General features: G+C 41.6%; 2 protein-coding genes across 2 annotated transcripts in view; both read right to left on the reverse strand.

Annotated features, from left to right (window-relative positions):
• The window catches only part of LOC109465667 (multidrug resistance-associated protein 1-like), a 37167-nt gene extending 32368 nt beyond the window's left edge, over positions 1–4799 (reverse strand). Inside the window, exon 1 of the mRNA XM_019763050.1 lies at positions 4740–4799. Within this exon, the coding sequence (XP_019618609.1) occupies positions 4740–4799 (60 nt within the window). The remainder of the gene's footprint in view (positions 1–4739) is intronic.
• Positions 4800–9027: 4228 nt separating this feature from the next.
• On the reverse strand, positions 9028–14962 carry LOC109465682 (NAD-dependent protein deacylase sirtuin-5, mitochondrial-like). Its single transcript, XM_019763066.1, has 7 exons — positions 14686–14962; positions 13894–14119; positions 12363–12450; positions 11651–11704; positions 10977–11100; positions 10186–10301; positions 9028–9138 (listed from the first exon to the last, which is right to left on the reverse strand). The coding sequence occupies exons 1-7, from the start codon at positions 14941–14943 to the stop codon at positions 9063–9065; spliced, it is 942 nt and encodes a 313-aa protein (XP_019618625.1). The 5' UTR covers positions 14944–14962; the 3' UTR covers positions 9028–9062.
• Between the last annotated feature and the right edge of the window lie 3428 nt (positions 14963–18390).

Raw genomic sequence — 18390 nt, forward strand, 5'->3', positions numbered from 1 at the left:
ATGTCGTAATGAACCACCAAATTTTCAGAGAATGGTGTACTAGTAAAAATTTATCATATCTAAAATTTTTATGTCGTTATGACGTAATATGACGTCATTATGACGTCATTAATGTGATTTTATTGGCCAAAACCGTCTAAATAGGTTTTCCCCTTAAAACTAAATGGTATTCAACATAACTGTACCAAAAGTGTTTATGACAGAACATTATGGTGTACTTAGTCTTATGTTGCCCATAGCAACACTGGTGACGTCATAAAATGACGTCATGCATATTTAAGATATCCGCCATCTTGGATCCTCAATCTTGAATTTTCAAAAATAGTTTTTTTTTCATGATAAAGCCTAAAATACATTATAAACATACTAAAGACCTTCATTTAAACCGTTTTTGGAAAAAGAAATGTAAGTATTGATGAGATTTTAATGAAAATAACCTGTATATACCTGTTCTAATGATATGGTCCGCCATCTTGGATTTTGGCCAATGACGTCATCAAATTTGCATAAATTATGCATATTTAATGATAAAATTTACATAAAATTATATGGGATGTTATTAATATTAGAAACCATGAGTAACTTGACATGAAACCCATAAAATTCTATTGTTGAAACAAAAAGTACTAATTTTAGCAAAAAATGCCTGTCAGAAACCCGTTGCCATGGCAACACAAAAAATTACTATTTTATTCCAATGATAGAGAATTGTTGCCAACAATATTCTAGGAAAAGTCACCAAGTTTGGCCGTTCTACGGCTAGCCGTTCAGACGCTAGGTGACATCAAAGTTGCCGCGGGCACTTTTAGCCCCCCCCCGGTCTAGGTAGGGTTAAGAACTCAGTACATTGTACATACATACAATGCTGATTCATAAATTCCGCAAAAAGCCGGCTTATCGTATACGTCGCCATGTACTGTCGCGAATTCATAATACCTGCTTTGCATTCCTTTGGTTTAGTAGCATTTTTATTTTTATTTTTGGCCGGGATTTGTTTGTATTCGCCCGCGCGCAATAGTTTGGGGGTCTTCAGTGGATGTCATTCATAAAATTAAATTGGTGTGGCCTGATAGTCGAGGACACGAGCGTCTGCATTACACTTACGATGAACCTGGTTGCCCGCCTTCAATCAGACATCCATGGAATTTTTTTGGCACATGGCACAAAGGCTCTTACGTGTACTTTTAGTATGTAAGATACTAACACTTTTCCAACTGCTGCTGTGTCAACTATCTCTGTTGGCTATAGGTAAACACTCGCACAACTGAACAGCTACAGAAAACAAGCACTTCATTACCACGAACGAGACAGAGCTCCCTGAAGCTACCAGTAAATAAAAACAACCAGCCAACCAACCAACTAACTAACCAACCAAACATTAAAGCAACCAAAGACCTACATGCAACTCCCATAAGGCCACACCAATTTAATTTGTTATTTCTCGGACTTTTTTCAGGAAAAAAATGAAGCGACAGGGCGAAATAAAAATTAAATAAACAGTCCAAGGCACCCCATGATAGCCGGAAATCTTACAATATGAGCCATGAAGTCAACATACCAGGCTGGTTTATAATTAAAACAGTAGATTTTGAACTATATAATAATGAAACAAAGTTGCATTGTTACAATTGAAAAACTTTAACAACTGGAAAGAAAATGACTTTCTTCAACCATTGGGGGTCAAAATATGTCTTTTATGAGCATTTTGCAGTTGATTTAGAACCTACAATTTTTTTCAGAAAAAAATGGACAGGGTGAATCCGATAAACAACAAATTAAATTGGTGTGGCCTAAACAAATAGCTTTTGAAACCAATCGATGGCGAGAATGCAAAATTTTCCGCTGAGCGGCGTGCTGACCTACTCCTGAATAGCACATCAGCCAACCATGGCCGAACACCACTAAGGCAACAGCAAATAAATTTTATGGATGACATCCTCCGCAGACTCCAAATCTATTGCGAGCTGGCGAAAAAAACAAGACGGGCCGAAAAAAACAAGGCGGGCCGAGAAAAACAAGGTTCCTACATTTTATAATTTTGACTCAATCATTGTAGCAATGGTTTTGATTCAATGGGAACATCACATATACACAGCCAACATCACATATTACTGCATCAAAGTAAAAAAAAAAATTAAATCAGAGCCTTTCTTGTCTCATCTCTTCATAGTTTATATCTGCCATCCACGTTACGGCATGGCAACAGACATCTTTGCCCATTTCCAGCATGTTGACCACTGTCAGAGGGAAACAAAATCTCTTGTTTTTTTCCAAAACCGGGTGAAAATTAATGCTAATTGATGTCATCCATAAAAAATTACTCGCTGTGGCCTAACCCACAGCCGACCTTGCTCCCGATCACCTGCTAAGGCCATGTTGATTTGATTACATGGATGACATCCTCCGGGAGCCCCAAAACTGATGCGCATGTGCGAATAAAAAAAGTTTTGCAAAAAAAAGTTATTTTCATTATGAAATCTACGTGGTCATGAGGGTTGAGCAAATGGCACAGAATATGGTTTGGCGAATAATCTAGTCTTCAAGTTCATTTCTTTACAATTTCGTCTTTTTTCGTTTGATTTTGGCATGCTACGACATTGGTATAGTTTTTATTTATTATTTATTTTGTAACTTATGGTATATTTTTGCTCATTTTGCAACTGTTTTGTACGATTTACAGTATGGTTGAAAACTTTTTTTTTTTTGGAAACGGCCGAAAATTCATGCGCGCGCGGATGTAATAATCAAATCAACATGGCCTAACCATGGTTTTCGGAGTTCGGGAGGTCATATTCGGCTTTGTGTAATGTGGGATTAAGGTTATGCCTTACAATGGACACGATTCATCGCGTTATATGAAGCCGAATCCGGCTTTATTTAGGTTTAACACTCTATGTAACTACTTTGTGTTCCCTCGTTCCCTCCTCACAATATAATGGTACAGTCCACGTCGATAAAACAAACAAACTAAACAAAAGCGCGCGGGTCGCGTGGTTACCGCTACAATAACTAGGTCGGAAATCCCCCGGGACATACAGGTGAGGTTCGGACAGTAGTAGACGGGTGTCCAGTCTTATCGTGGTTTGGGCGGACTCTCTTCGGGACTGACGGCATTTCCTGCCGCCCAGTTCAACTACGCTCCCCGATAGGTTTTGTAAGTTCTGTTTAGGGGGTAATGAAACCCCTGCCGTGTATAACTTTAGCCTGGTATCCAGTCTTACGTGATTGGGGGTGTTGGGGTGTTCAGGCAGGTTGTGCCTTCGGGGGCTCTAATAGCTTCCCCCGCCCAGTGCAACAGGCCGTCCCGCTAGGAGAGTTACGCTAATAAGAGACAGTATGCGCTTGGGGATTTGGTTTCCCCCAACACGATAGGGCTAATCAATCTCTCGTGAAATACACACCGGGAAACCTATGTGAGGCGGGCGGAACAGAGCTCTTTCGGCCCCGACCACGATCAGACTGGATACCAGGCTAGCGCCAGACAAGTTTACGGGCCGCTAACCGTTTCCTTCGGCAGCCAGAAGCCCTTCGCCCGCAGACCTAAATTACCGCTGCGGTGGGGTTGAGCCCGTGGGAATATTCCGCCTTGCAAGGGCCAGCCAAACTCCCCCGGGCTAGACTCCCCCGTAGCGGTAATTTAGACCAGCGGGCAAAGGGCTCTTGCGGCCCGGAAAGCGAGTTTGGCTTCCAGGGTAAGTCTATCGTGGTTTGGGCGTACTCTCTTCGGGCCTGACGGCATTTCCTGCCGCCCAGTTCAACCATGCTCCCCGGTAGGTTTTGTACGAAGTGAGTTCTGTTTGGGGGCAATGAAACCCCTGCCGTGTATAATTCCTACCGGCGTAACATATTGACCACTTTGAGAAGGCAACAATTTTTTTCCAAAATGAGGCGAAAATTAATGCGCGCGCTGATGTCATCCATAAAAATTACTTGCTGTGGCCTAATTGACAATTCGCGGGGATATCCTGCACAAACACATGAGTCACCGTGCCATGGATACAACAAACAACAACCAATCACTACACCAATCACTAGGCCACGTCACTGATCTATTTATAGCGCACACGTCAGCAAAATCCCCAGGTCTCAAGTGATCACGTGAAAAGCATTCCAACCCAAGGAAAACCTGCAAAACCTCGGCCTAATTAAAAACAGCCCTTAGACCTCAAAAGCACGTTATATGACGTTTTTGCAAACTGTTTAGGTGAGATTGAAAACTTTGCCAACCGGAACAGACAGTAGACTATGCATGACTATAAACTTACTATTTCAATGGAATATTTGGACGTTAGCATTGAATTTCAGACGTCGAACCTCTGCATATGCAAAGGAACCCAACATACTACTAGTTATTCTATCTCAGATCTGAGAAGAGTAGGGGAGAGCCAGTGCGCTTGGCTGAAAAAAAACGCAGGGCGCAGCGTTCCATTCCATGCATGCTGGTTAAATAAAAAAAGGAAGAACTATGCTTGGACTTTCGAGAAGGATGATGCTAAAATGAGAATACCTGCTTTTTGTTACAACAAGTTACTATATTGCACTGAGCATTTACAAGAACTTACTCTCCAAGCAGAGTTTTTAGATTTTCTTTGGTTTGGTGGGTAAAAGAAAAATTCCAGTGCAAAAAAGAAATCCCGATAAAAAAAAGCCTAAGAACACACTAAAAATACCCCAAAACCCAAACCTCTGCTTGGAGAGTAACAAGAACTGTCTGAAATGCAATGGCTAAAAAAACTTACCCAGAATTGCGAGCCGCAAAACTGGTCCAGTGATGAGCCGCCTTCCCAACTTCGGTTCATCCTAGCAGTCAAGAAAGTCTCCAACTGAAACTTCTGAAAGTCTGCAAGATTGCAAAGTGCCGAGGCCATCTCCCGCCCGCCCTCTTAAACCCACACGTGGTCGGTACACTTCAGAGGTGGGGAAACCCCGGTAAATATTTACGTCGCCATAGCTACGCCCCCATATTTGGAAAGTCTCGCCCGCAACTCTCGCGAGAATAGGCGACGAGACTATTCCTACATTTTTCTGACGGTAATAATGTTATGTGGAATACTAGTATGCCTCGATACTGAGAAAACAAGAGAACAAGCTAGAAAAAATAACCAGGGTTGAGGGCTAGTTAAGTTTGAGTTGTTATTTCAACGTTCTTTCGTTGAACGTTTTGTCGTGAAAATGAACAACGTTACCGTAAAATTGGCAGTGACAATTGGACAATTCAAGCGACTTTGGCTCTCTCACTAATATAGAGGCAGGTTAAAAAATATTTAGATCTTAAATTTCGATGACTGATTCTCGTTTTAGTCGGTTCAAATTCAGATCTAACACTGGCCCAAATTTCCCACTGTTACTGACTTATACCATGGAGGTAGAAAAAGTCTCTTAACACGATATTGCAAATCCAATATTCTTGTCATTTATCTACATAGTGAGTTGAAACCGCACTATCCCAGTGTACACTGACCCTCGCGGAGCAAAAATTCCCCAAATTCCGACGGAAAATGGTTACTGGAAGGGCCCTGGGCTGATTTTTAGGGTACCGCCCAGAAAATAAAGGACTCATTTTGGGGCTTGTTTCTGCAGTTTTAAATGCCCAAAGTATGAAATACTGATTTAAATTTACTAATGTGAAGAAGTATGTGTCAATATCACAAAGATTGCCGTATTCAGAATATTTTCAGTTTTGCTGCCCTAAAATCGCATTGGATGCCTTTAACTCCATGCTTCTACTAAAAATGCCTGCTTATTCATTCTTTGGTCGTATTCTCATTTTTCTTTTCAAAAGCAAAAAGCGCGCAGTCTGTTTTGTTTGCCTGTGATGTGATATGTTCGCCCTTTATCAATGTGTCGTGCAGTGCATTTGCCCTTTGCCCTAAATACTCTTTCAACAACCTAAGAAATTTAACTCCTGTCTCTGAGACTACAGTATGTGCATCTTACAATGTAGTGGGGTCGTGTGGCGTAGCGCAGAATGCTCGACTCGAATCAAGAGGTCCAGGGTTCGAGTCCTGACATGCCACCGATCTTGTGCCCTTGGGAAAGGCACTTAACACGACTTTCCTTACTTCGCTCAGGTGGAAATGAGTATTGTATTGTCCCCTGTGTTGGTGGCGGCATTAATATAAGTTGAAAAAACTTGAGTGTGCCGCCACGTCTGGTGATTAGATGTTGGAATATTAAGAAAAATATAGTATAAAATGATGAGGCTACTTCTTTAGGGCCAATGCACTCTCGGGGCGGCTAAACTAAATTGTTAAAGTCAATTTTCTGGTAATTCTGTTAATGCATTTTAATACATTCAAAGAATTACTAGAAAATAGACTTAAACGTTGACATCAAAGTTCACCTAAAGGTTAAATCGACGCTATTCCATAGGCACTGATATCTGTGTGGTGAAATTGCAATGTCTCTGACGGAAAAACCTTTTTTATTCGTTATCACAGCCGGTTCTAGCTACATGTATATGTTGGTTGTACAAAACACTGTGGTTGGACACCAAGAAGATCTTGCATAGCCTTTTCCCCAAGTTCTTCCAAGAATGAAATGATGTCGGAAATATGCTACGAAATGGCAGTAAATGTCAAAATCAGATATATTTTCTCATCCAGAATCTTTCTTTCGCCACCCTTAAATTGCATCGGGTGCAATTACTTATTGCAGTCTCTACCAGACTAACTACGCTGGCTATATAAAAGAATATTTGCCAGGAGGGGTTGGCCGCCTTGTAAGTTTGATTGGCCTTCGGAGGGAAAGAAACTACCTCCCTGCGGCCGGACTCCTTTGGCCAATTTTACTCTCTTTTTTGCCGAATTCTGCGATCCGTATTCCCGTAGAAAGGCCTGGTGGAGGCTACAATTATTGTATGTAGCCTTCGAATTAGCCTTGGGGCAACATGGAAAAACACTAAGGCACAGATAATTTTTACGAAGTATATATATTTTTCTGTATAAGCCATTGAAAAATCAGAATAAGGTATTCAGAAATATGTATAGCACACCGCTGTAGATATAAGTACGTCATCGCTATAAATAGCACAAACGTCACACAACTTTCCCGGGCTCTTCTCATCACGTGACCTGATTATTTACTTAGTACATGTAGATGACATCAGTGTTCAAACAAAGCCACAAACACATGCAGTCGCTATGGGGCAAATAGTGCAACTCTGCAAATCAATTGTCTAACACAACTGGCTCCCTCACATAAGTGACAGGCCGGTCAACAAGACAACAAAAGCAAATTTGACCTCATTACAGCACGAGGTGCTACAGCAGCAGCCCTCTGCCCTACCGTATATTGTAGAACTTTTAAAATGCAAACAATGTATCATGTTCTTTTTTTTCAACATGCATGGCCACACCGACTAAATTTTATGGATGACATCCTCTGCAGACCCCTAAAGTAGTGCGCGCAGGCGAATAAAAAAAATTCCGGCCAAAAATAAAAATGCTACTAAACCACAGGAATACAAAGCTGGTGGTGTGAATTGCGGCAGTACATAGCGACGTATATGTCAAGCCGGCCTTTTGCGGAATTAATGAATCGGCACTGTACGTATGAGTTCTGCAGTCGTGGAGCTTCAGTAGCCTGGGTGCCCGGCTCCGTATTGTCGCTAACTACCATGGACTACCCAGGCCTAGAGCCAGGCCAGAGCCTCGGTGGACGTGTATTTTTTTTTGAGAGNTTTTTGAGAGAGAGAGAGAGAGAGAGAGAGAGAGAGAGAGAGAGATAGAGAACGTCGGTGTGGCCTATGTAGATGTTATAGAGCTAAACCGATTTTTTTAAGTTACTATATACAATAACTTTTAAAAAATCGGTTACGATTACGGTTAGTGGGTACGAAATGCAATCAACATAAACGTAATGTAATCAGCCCAGGCCATTTCATTGGTCATCCTCGACAATGAGGGACGAACAATATGTAATGTTAATCGCCAAGCAGATCTTTCGGTGGCTACCAGACGTAATCAAATTGGCCGGGCAGTATAGTCCGGAGGTCAGCCTTGTTAGCTTTGGTTCGCTCCCAACAATAGAAGGAATGCGGCAACCAAATCACTGAGTACTTTGTCACCCACCCCCGAGAATTTGGAGCAATTTGGGATGGAAAAAGGTATCGGCGGCCCTACACTTGGGCCAGGCGAAGACCATATTATGCCCTGATCTTGGTAGGCACCCAAAACACACTGTCCTCTCATTTCAGACACCTACTACTACTGACCTAGTTATACGCGGGACTGAAATACTAGTAACAACAGACGAGACAACAGACCTGTGAAAATTGATGACACCAATTTTCTATAGACGTTACACAGGACCCGTGCAAACTAACAGACGAATGCTGATTATTTAAACAGACAATATTTGCATTAGCAACAACCAAGTAAAACAACGGACGGGCAACAACAAAACATCAACTACGTGAAATTTATATATAATAATGAGTCAGATGGCAAGGAATAGAAATCGACAATAGACAAGAAAAACAATCCTAATTCCGCACAAGCAAAGATAGCGACGCTGAGCGGACGAAAGCTAGATTTGTAACTATAGAAAACATTTGCAAAGCAAATGCATAATGTTTACCTTTGAACTGCTCTGTTAATTCTTAATCAAACAGAATTCAAATACATAATGTACTACCATGGGCGATAGGCCATCGAGTTTTTGTTGAGATCGTTGTTACTTTATTTAAATACATACAAGGTTCCTACATCTTAAAATTTGGACTCAATCATTGTACAAATGGTTTTGATTCAGTGGGAGCATCATATATACACAGCTAGCATCACATGCATGTGGTTGTATCACTGCATCAAAGTAAAAAAACAAAGCATTAAATCAGAGCCTTTTCTTGTCTTGTCTCCTCTCCTCTCGCCATCCATATTCCTACATATAGCAACAGACATCTTTGCCCATTTTCGTCATGTTGACCACTGTCAGAGGGCAACAATTTTTTTTCAAAATCAGGCAAAAGTTAATGCGCGCGCTGATGTCATCCATAAACATTACTTGCCGTGGCCTTAGTCAGGCTAAGCTAAATCCATGTACAGCAGCTCAGTGAAGTGTTAGGTGTTTTTTTCGTCCTGGTGAGGTGCCAGTGCCTTAGGCAGCCACTCTCCTGATGGACCGTGGAAATGGAACCTGGGGGAAGAAAATGAACAAGACTTTATCTAGTAGACTTAAATGCATCCATATTATAATTTCAGGGCACCAAAACAAAAGAAAAAGCAACAAGGAAATCTGTCTGATATTGAATGAACAAATAAATACGCATAACCACTGGGTTAAGTACAGGTCACAACAAAAGAATTGAATACAGATAACATATACATATTTACATAGTGCCAAGTAATTACTGCTAGTAAGTAAAATTGGCTTCTTCTTGTTTCTCAGTAATGGTTAAAGGGTAAGAATACTATTAGGTATGTCTCATAATCAAATGTTTGTCCAACTGTTAGAAAATAATATAAAATGCTTAGGTGTATGAAGTACATGTAGGGGGACATGAGTTGTATCAGGCTAATAACATATTGAATTTCTGCTCTCTTTTTGTTGTATTATAAGTCTATACATCCTATGAGCATTTCTCATCTCCAATTCTTCCTAGATAATAGTATTGACATACCAGTATTTGATATTGACATATCAATATCAAATATTATTTACTGTTTGTTGTAGTGTTTGGCTAGTGTATAGGAGACCAAATTCATGAGCTATCTGCTAGTGAACAGTCATTAGGGCTTGAAATTCATTTTTTGGGGAATATATGTAGGACGCACTGGTGCACCCAACCTATAAAATTAGGTGCACATAATTTTTTTTGGGGGGTGCACCATATGAAACAAACCTAAGTACAGATCTTACTGGCCGTCCTCTGAGCTTACATTTGAAATGAGGGCTAAATTTAAAATCTTTTAAAAACAAGTACTACAACAAAGATTTTTTTTTTTTCTGACACTTAGATGTCAAGAATATCTTATATTAACTGCCTACTATACATTTGATATGTACAAAAAAACCTAAAAATATATTTAGGTGCACTGGTGCACCCACATAAAAAAATTGGGTGCTCAGTTCCAAATTTGGGTGCACTAAGGTGCACATGCACCCAGTATTTCGAGCCCTGCACATGCAACTATTGGACTAAGTAAAAGAGAAGAATAGGAACAAAATGTACTGTAGACTAACCCTAGCTGATGTGTAGCTGGAGTCTCCTCTATGTTAAACTCTGCCACAGGAATGCCTCTACTGGCCAGCATGGGAGCATACATAGCTGCAGGGTACACTACTGAGGACGTCCCCACCTGTACAGGGTACAAACAGTCAGGGATGGCAGACTTCACCCCAGCATGGCAGCATACTACACTACAATGTCCCCACCTGAAGAAAAAAATCAGGGATGGCAGACTTCACCCACTCTCACTCACTCACTAGTACTCACTCACTCTCATTCACTCACTCACTCACTCACTCACTCACTCACTCACTCACTCACTCACTCACTCACTCACTCACTCACTCACTCTCACTCACTCACTCACTCACTCACTCACTCACACTCACTCACGCACTCATTCAGTCTCACTCACTCACTCACCCTCTCACTCACTCACTCAATCTCACTCACTCACGCACTCACTCAGTCTCACTCACTCACTCACTCACTCACACTCACTCACTCACTCACTCACTCACTCACTCACTCACTCACTCACTCACTCACGCACTCACCCACCCACTCACTCACTCACTCACTCTCACTCACTCACTCACTCACTCACTCACTCACTCACTCACTCACTCACTTACTCACTCACTCACTCACTCACTCACTCACTCACTCACACACTCACGCACCCACCCACCCACTCACTCACTCACTCTCTCTCTCTCTCTCTCTCACTCAGTCTTGTTTGCTGTAAGTATAAAAAAAGTATTTAAAGCCCAGTCCAACAAAGAAAATAACCATAACTGATTACCACTAGACACAGGTCACACTTGTCCAGCTCCTGGTCAGTCCTGGTCAGTACATCAGGGTCCAGAGACTCCCCAAACCACACCACATGTGGCCTGAGCAGACCACCACAACCACCATGGTCACATCTGGAACACAACATCTATCAAAGCAAAGCTACATTATACAAGTTTATTGCGAAATACAATGTACATGCCTGAGGGCTTATTGCAGGTACTTACAACATGTACGAAAAAAATACTATGATACAATTACACAAGAGACTATGTCTATAACATTATACTACATTCTAGATCTTCAGCATACATGTAACGTACATGGTACTAGTTTTGCTGAATTTGACTTCTTCTTTTGAGACCAATTCGTACAATTGTTGTATAATATGCAGGTATAATATGTGGCTCAGAAACAAACACAGAATTGCAAAAATAAAACATAGAGAATGCAAAAAGAGATGCCCAAGGAGGGTGATTGGGAAGCTTGCTAGTCTAATGAGTGTTTCCAAAAATCCACTTTTAGAAGGCCGTACAAGCTCAACTTCTCATGATTGGAACAAACTTCAAGTGACTATATTTTATGTACCAATCCAATATTTGTATGTATTTTACAGACTTTTTCTGGTGTCATTTGGTCTTTAAGCAGGGTACAGGTGTTTCTTTCTTAATATTAAGTACTGACCTGGGGAGATCTTCTTCAGGTATCCTGGCATCCTGCGCATCAGGATCAGGGGCACTGTGAGTGTGGAAATGCCAGATTTGTGGAAAATGAAAAAATGACAAATGAAAGAAACAGCTTGGGATCTACATGTATGCACAACAATTAAAGTCTGCAAACAAATTTCAGGGTCTCCAGCGGACGTCACACATATAGATTACTTGGTGTGGCCTAATGCCAATTGCAACCAGATATACATTTTTCTGTTTAATTAGGCCACACCGACTTAATTCTATGGATGACATCCTCTGAAGACCCCCAAACTAGTGCGCGCGGGCGAATAAAAAAAAATCCTGCCAACATAAAAATGCTACTACTAAACCACAGGAATAAAATTCTCGTATTGTGAATTTTCGGCAGTACTTATAGCGACGTATACGACAAGCCGGAATTTTGCAGAAATTATGAATCGGCACTGTACGTATGTACTGAGTTCTTGAGTCGTGGACCGTTGGTAGCATGCCAGGTGCCATCCTCCATAGTTACCACCGGCTCCGTATTGTCGATAACTACCATGGACTACCCAGGCCTAGAGCCAGGCTAGAACCTCGGTGGACGTGATCTTTTTTTTTTATTCAGGACACGTCAGCCGAAAATCAATGTGCGCGCGGATGTCATCCAAATTAAGTCGGTGTGGCCTTACCATGCATAGTCTGGAGAAAAGGAAAGTCCTTACCCCTTCCCAGCCAATGACAGAACAATGGGACTCTTCCTGTTCTCTTCCACATGCCCACATCGAGTACATCTTGTACGGAACAGGTTACCTGTGGGGGGGGGGGGGGCACACATGTTAATCTGAAACTTTATTTGCAAAATCATGCCCGAAGGCTAATTGCTTGTACAATCAAGTATGATACTAGTTGCAATACAGTAACAGGAGACAGGTAACAGCTGTCTGGAAAAAAAACTTCTACATCTACTACTACGCTAGCTATTATGGGGTTCGACTTCTTCTTTGAAGGCAGTGGATAATGAATAGTCTCACATTCTGCATAATTAATGGGTTTTGTGATCTTAGTAGGAACGTAGTCTTTTGGTGATCTTCTAAATGACGAGATGATGGAGAAATTGTTGTAACTGTCTGAAATAATCTGTTTCTTTCCATCTCATACTCGTCATAGTGAGGACACTGGCTAACAAAATGTATCTTAATTGTATAATAATTGTTAATGTTCATCTTTAAATAGCAGGGCTCGAAATTCACTTTTGGGAATAGGTGCACCCAACCTAAAAATTAGGTGCATAAAACATTTTTTTTGGGATGGTGCACCATATAAAACAAAACATAATTACAGATCTTAATGCTCCTCTTCTAAGCTTGAATCTGAAATGGGAGCTAACTTCAAAATCTTAAACTAGTACCTCAACAAAGATTTAATTATTTTTTGAAATTGACGCTTAGAATAGATGCCAAGAATATGCGTACTATTATTTAATATGTACAAAAATACCTACAAAAATATTTGGGTGCACCAGTGCACAGCTTCAATTTTGGGTGCACAGTATTTCGAGCCCTGAATAGCCTTCAAATACAAAGGCTAACATTGTTCATATTTTTCCCACAACTTTCACTACTCGCTACTTCTAGTACAGATACAGAAGCTGGTGCGTTACATAATAAAAACAGACATCCTTGCCCATTTTTGGCATGTTGACCACTGTCAGAAGTAGTGATGCATACCGGTTCATTGGACTTGGATACGGACTTGTAGAAATGTTTAGGTTCAAGTCCAAAAAAAACTAAAAGTCAAGAACCGAGTCCGGACTTATTACTATAAAAGACCATTTCACATACCCCTTTTCTTTCCAAACCACCTAAAACCTTCCGTAGATTGCAAAATCTTTGCTGCAAAATGAAGACAACATTGCCATCGGGCATCGTCAAGTTCCGGCCTCCATGTTATGTGGCCAAAGTTTCACCCACACAACATTGCAAGGTTGCCAACATGCAGTTTTATATACGCCACATGGGTTTAGGTCCGGACTTACAAGTCCATCCGGAACTGAACCTAATACTCTGGAGTCTGGACTTGAATCCGGACCTGAACCTAAAATTGAGCTTAGGTATGCATCACTAGTCAAAAGGCAACAAAATTTTTTTTTTTTTTCAAAATCAGGCGAAAATTAATGTGCGCACTGATATCATCCATAGAAATTACTTGCTGTGGCCTTATCTTCACATGAAAAGAAATTTCGTTGAAGTCTACCGTGAAGTTCAATGATGTTTTTGGAGCCGGCCCGTTTATGCAGCTCATCTATGTTCTGTGTGATGACCACCAGGCTGCGTCCCTGCTTGACCAGTCTCTCCTCACACTCAGCGATGGCCATGTGTCCGGCGTTGGGCAGTTTGGTCAGCATGACCTCCCTCCTGTAGTGGTAGAACTCCCACACCAGAGATGGGTTGGCTCGAAATGCTTCTGGAGTAGCCAGATCCTAGAGTGATAGAGACAAATTTCAATTTGTCCTGGTGTCCTTATTCCTGAGGATAACTTTTAATTCAGTCCTGTGTGTGTTTGTGTGTGTCAGTATGTGTGTGTGTGTTTGTTTGTGTGTGTGTGTGTGTGTGTTTGTGTGTGTTTGTGTGTGTGTGCTTGTGTGTGTGTGTTTGTGTGTGTGCCTGTTTGTGTGTTTGTGTGTGTGTGTTTGTGTGCGTGTGTGTTTGTCTGAGTGAGTGAGTGAGCGAGTGTGAGTGAGTGAGTGAGTGAGTGAGTGAGTGAGTGAGTGAGTGAGTGAGTGAGTGAGTGAGTGAGTGAGTGCATGAGTGAGTGTGTGAGTTAGTAATTAACGGAAGAAGTTCTACATGTGTAACAACGAGTATATAGGGGTCACTTTGAACTACCCGCCCAAGGCAATGGATCCTGGAACTTTTGGCCGAATCGGTTGGTGCGCTGAGCGGCGCGGGTTGGATCCCGTTCCAGATAGAGTCAACCCTCCGGTTACTACTTTCTCTAAGAGTCTAATGTGTTTAACACAGTCATGTATAAGTTAACGTTACCCACCTGAGCTTGCCACCTCCTCCAGAACCCCCCGGCTCCCCTGAAGGTTGGCACCCCGCTCTCTGCGCTGATCCCCGCCCCGGACAGCACCACGATGTTCTGCGCCTTGGCGAAATGTTCTCTGAACGCCGCCAGGTCCGAGCTGGGACGTCCCGTGCTCTGTGTCTGTCCCATCATGTTGACAACACGCCCCCCTCCCACTCTATAGACACGGGACAAGCTAGACTGTACAGAAACCCGTCCGACAACAACACGGAGCATCAGTCACGGTCTAAACACGCAGTTTTTCATGGGGAAAAAGTATCCTGGTGATATCAGTAACGTTATACCACGAAATTATTAAGAGGTCCAGCCGTCAGAAGTAAACATAAACACTAAAATGGACCATTCCAAAAATATAAGGGGGGATTTGTAACACTTTAGTTTGCATTGCCTTAGTACTCTACTCAGTGTGTCAATCCCCTACTTTCTAAATAGTACTGTGGTTATGATTCTTTTATTCTCCTGTGTCCTTAGTCCTGAGGATTTTAAACACTTTTTGTCCTGTGGTCCGGTGTTATGTCATATCCCCTCTCTATTTTTATGGTTTGAACCCCCTAAAAACACACTTTAGCTCAAGAGGTCATTAACTTTAGACTCGCCTATGTCTGACCAATCAGATCGCAGAATTTGGTCATGTGTCTGGGCGGTAAGTTTGAGGAAGATTTGCAGTGGTCAAGGAATCTTAGCTGACCAGTGGACGTTTTCCAGGTTTCTGTAACTTGTTCAGGTAATACGTTGTTGTTACAGAGGTGTTGTTGCATTGATGTAAAAGCAGAACTGTGCTGAAGTTGCGAGTACAGATCGATATAGCAGCGCGTGATGTTTGTTGTAAATAAGAGGGGGAGGGGGGTGGCATATGGGGCCAAATGGTAGCAGTATACAGTTTTCCCCCTATGGAGCCTTCCCAATGGAAACTGAGAAGGTTCGACGCTGTAAAATGTCTAGTAGGGTGCACAGCAAGTTACCAAAAAGGAACATATTTGGGTTCAGGGTACAACCAAGGACATACATGCATTTATACAGATCTTGGTATTCTTCTTCTTTGGCGGTTCAGTCTACAAAAATATGTCAAAAATAGGCTCAAGTTTGCCTACTAGTCGTTTTCCTATACATACTAGTACAGATACTGATCTGTATCTGTATAGCCGGTATAACCCGCCCTTTGGCGTAACACACCAGCTTCACAGGCATTCAGTGTGGTGGCAGCTGGCTACTAGTATATTACACCAAACGACTTGTAACACCAAACCTTTCAACGTCTAACTCTAAGACTCTAACTCTAAACATCATCTTGTCTCTAAGTCTAACTTAAAGCCTGTGGCTATTGACAGGATCGTCCTGTCAATAGCAGAAAATATTGCACTGCTGACAGGATCGTCCTGTCAATAGCAGAAAATATTGCACTGCTGACAGGATCGTCCTGTCAATAGCAGAAAATACTGCACTGCTGACAGGATCGTCCTGTCAATAGCAGAAAATATTGCACTGCTGACAGGATCGTCCTGTCAATAGTAGAATGATTTGCACTGCTGACAGGATTTTTCCTGTCAGCAGTGCAAATTATTCTACTATTGACAGGATCGATAAAATTTTGGTATTTTTATTTCGTACTGGAAATTTTGGGGTTCGTGTAGGTCTTATGTAGATGTTATTATGTATGCTATTAGGCCATTTTTTACGATCCTGCGCTGCGGCCCCTGCAGATCGTCGTGCATACATTGATCCCCCGCTCGGTAGCGCGCGCCTGGCCTCCCGTAAGCAATTTGCGGCGGCAGTGCGTGCCTGTCGCCCCGACTAGCCTGTACCAGGCACCGCGGATCGCTGGAAAAATAGTAGAAATTGGCCGAAATAAAGGGAATAAGGTCGGCTAACTCCCTTGGTATATATTCCCTTTATTTCGGCCGATTTCTATTACTTTTTCCAGCGATCCACAGTGCCTGGTAGAGGCTAGTCGGGGCGACAGTAAGCGCTAGCCATTACAGCCGGCGCCGCGGGAATGACACAGCGGTCTACCGGCGGGTACCCGTCGGGCTAGCCTGGGTGCCACCCCGCGCGCGAGTGTCTATCTCCTAAGTAAAAGTCACGGGAAGCCATACTCCCGGCAGACCTACTTGGCACACTGGGTCTAAATTCTAAATATCTCCTCACGCATGAGGCGTTTATATAGAGGGCTTCTCGTGGACGAAGGGGTTTGGGTGGATAATGGTAGCGGACAAATACGGTTTCTCCCGAAATCTATCGCCAAATAAACGCCGGACTCTGGGGCACCCAGGGTTAACCGCCAGGCGTGCTAACAGCAACACATGTCCTGTCAGCAGTGCAGTATTTTCTGCTATTGACAGGACGATCCTGTCAGCAGTGCAGTATTTCCTGCTGTTGGCAGGACGATCCTGTCAATAGCCTCAGGCAACTTTAAATAAATAACTGTTTCAAACTATCTTGTGTCTGTGATAATGCTTGGTGGAGTTCCACTCTACGAACAAATGAATTCTTGAACACCTCAATCCTTGGTTGATAACTCTCTGGTACTTGAAGGCATGGCTATTTCTTTTCTGAGCTGGTATTAGATACTTGATAGTTGATTAATTCACCAGTTTGTTAGTCCAGTTTTTAGCACTCATCTATGCACTAAAGGAAAAATATATACAACTTGTAAGTAAGTATGTAAGTATTTTCTGAAACTTCCTTCCTACCAGGAACACAACAAGGCTGGAAATACTGGGTGCATGTGCACCTTCATAATTACAATGTATATAATAGTGCACCCAAAATTGGAGCTGTGCACCCAATTTTTCTCTGTGGGTGCACCCAAATATTTTGGTAGATATTTTGTACATATTATTGTAAATATATAATAGTATACAGGATATTCTTGGCATCTAAGTGTCAGAAAAATAATAAAATCTTTGCTGTACAACTACTGTAAGTCTTTTTTTTTTTTTTTCCAGTTTTAATTGTGCTTTATTCAACAGTTCGTGGAACATTTGCGATCTGAGGCATGTATGCCATCGTATACAATTCTGTCAACTTTTCCTAGTCTTATAAATAACATCGAATGTAATATAACAAAAATGTATTCATAGCTGTACAAAGAATGAAGAAATAGTTAATTAATACACATTTTCCACTATCTATATCTTGTAGTTTTACACCCAATGTTTAGAATAAGTTTCTTAATGAACGTTCAAAATTAAACTGTGTAACAATGTCCATACAATTCGTACCATACTTAAACTTAGAAATTGTGCTTTTTCCCAGCAATATTAGTTCATTGATGTATAAAAATTGCTTTACATTAGGAAGGCGATATCCAAGAATAACATCTTGAGTGGTTAACGTCAATGTATATCCATATTCGGAGAGAAAACTCTTTTCAACTTCTGCCCATAAAGGTTTAACAAGTGCACAATCAAAAAAGAAATGTTCTATATATTCGACAGAGTCACATACAGTACATCTATTGTTTGCTACTATTCCTTGTTTACATAAACTAACTCTTGTTGGATAAATATTGTGTAGAATCTTCCATTGTAATGATCTCAATTTTGGTTCTTTAGTGATTCGAAAAGGAGCTTCCCATATGGACTTCCACGTGTTAATATGGAAATCAAAATGTGGAAGGCGTGACTCCCAGAAACCTTGAGAGATAGGTTTTGCTGCTTTTTG

The sequence above is a fragment of the Branchiostoma belcheri genome, unplaced genomic scaffold (genome assembly GCF_001625305.1).
Source record: "Branchiostoma belcheri isolate BF01 breed outbred unplaced genomic scaffold, Haploidv18h27 scaffold156, whole genome shotgun sequence".
Lineage (NCBI taxonomy): Eukaryota > Metazoa > Chordata > Leptocardii > Amphioxiformes > Branchiostomatidae > Branchiostoma > Branchiostoma belcheri.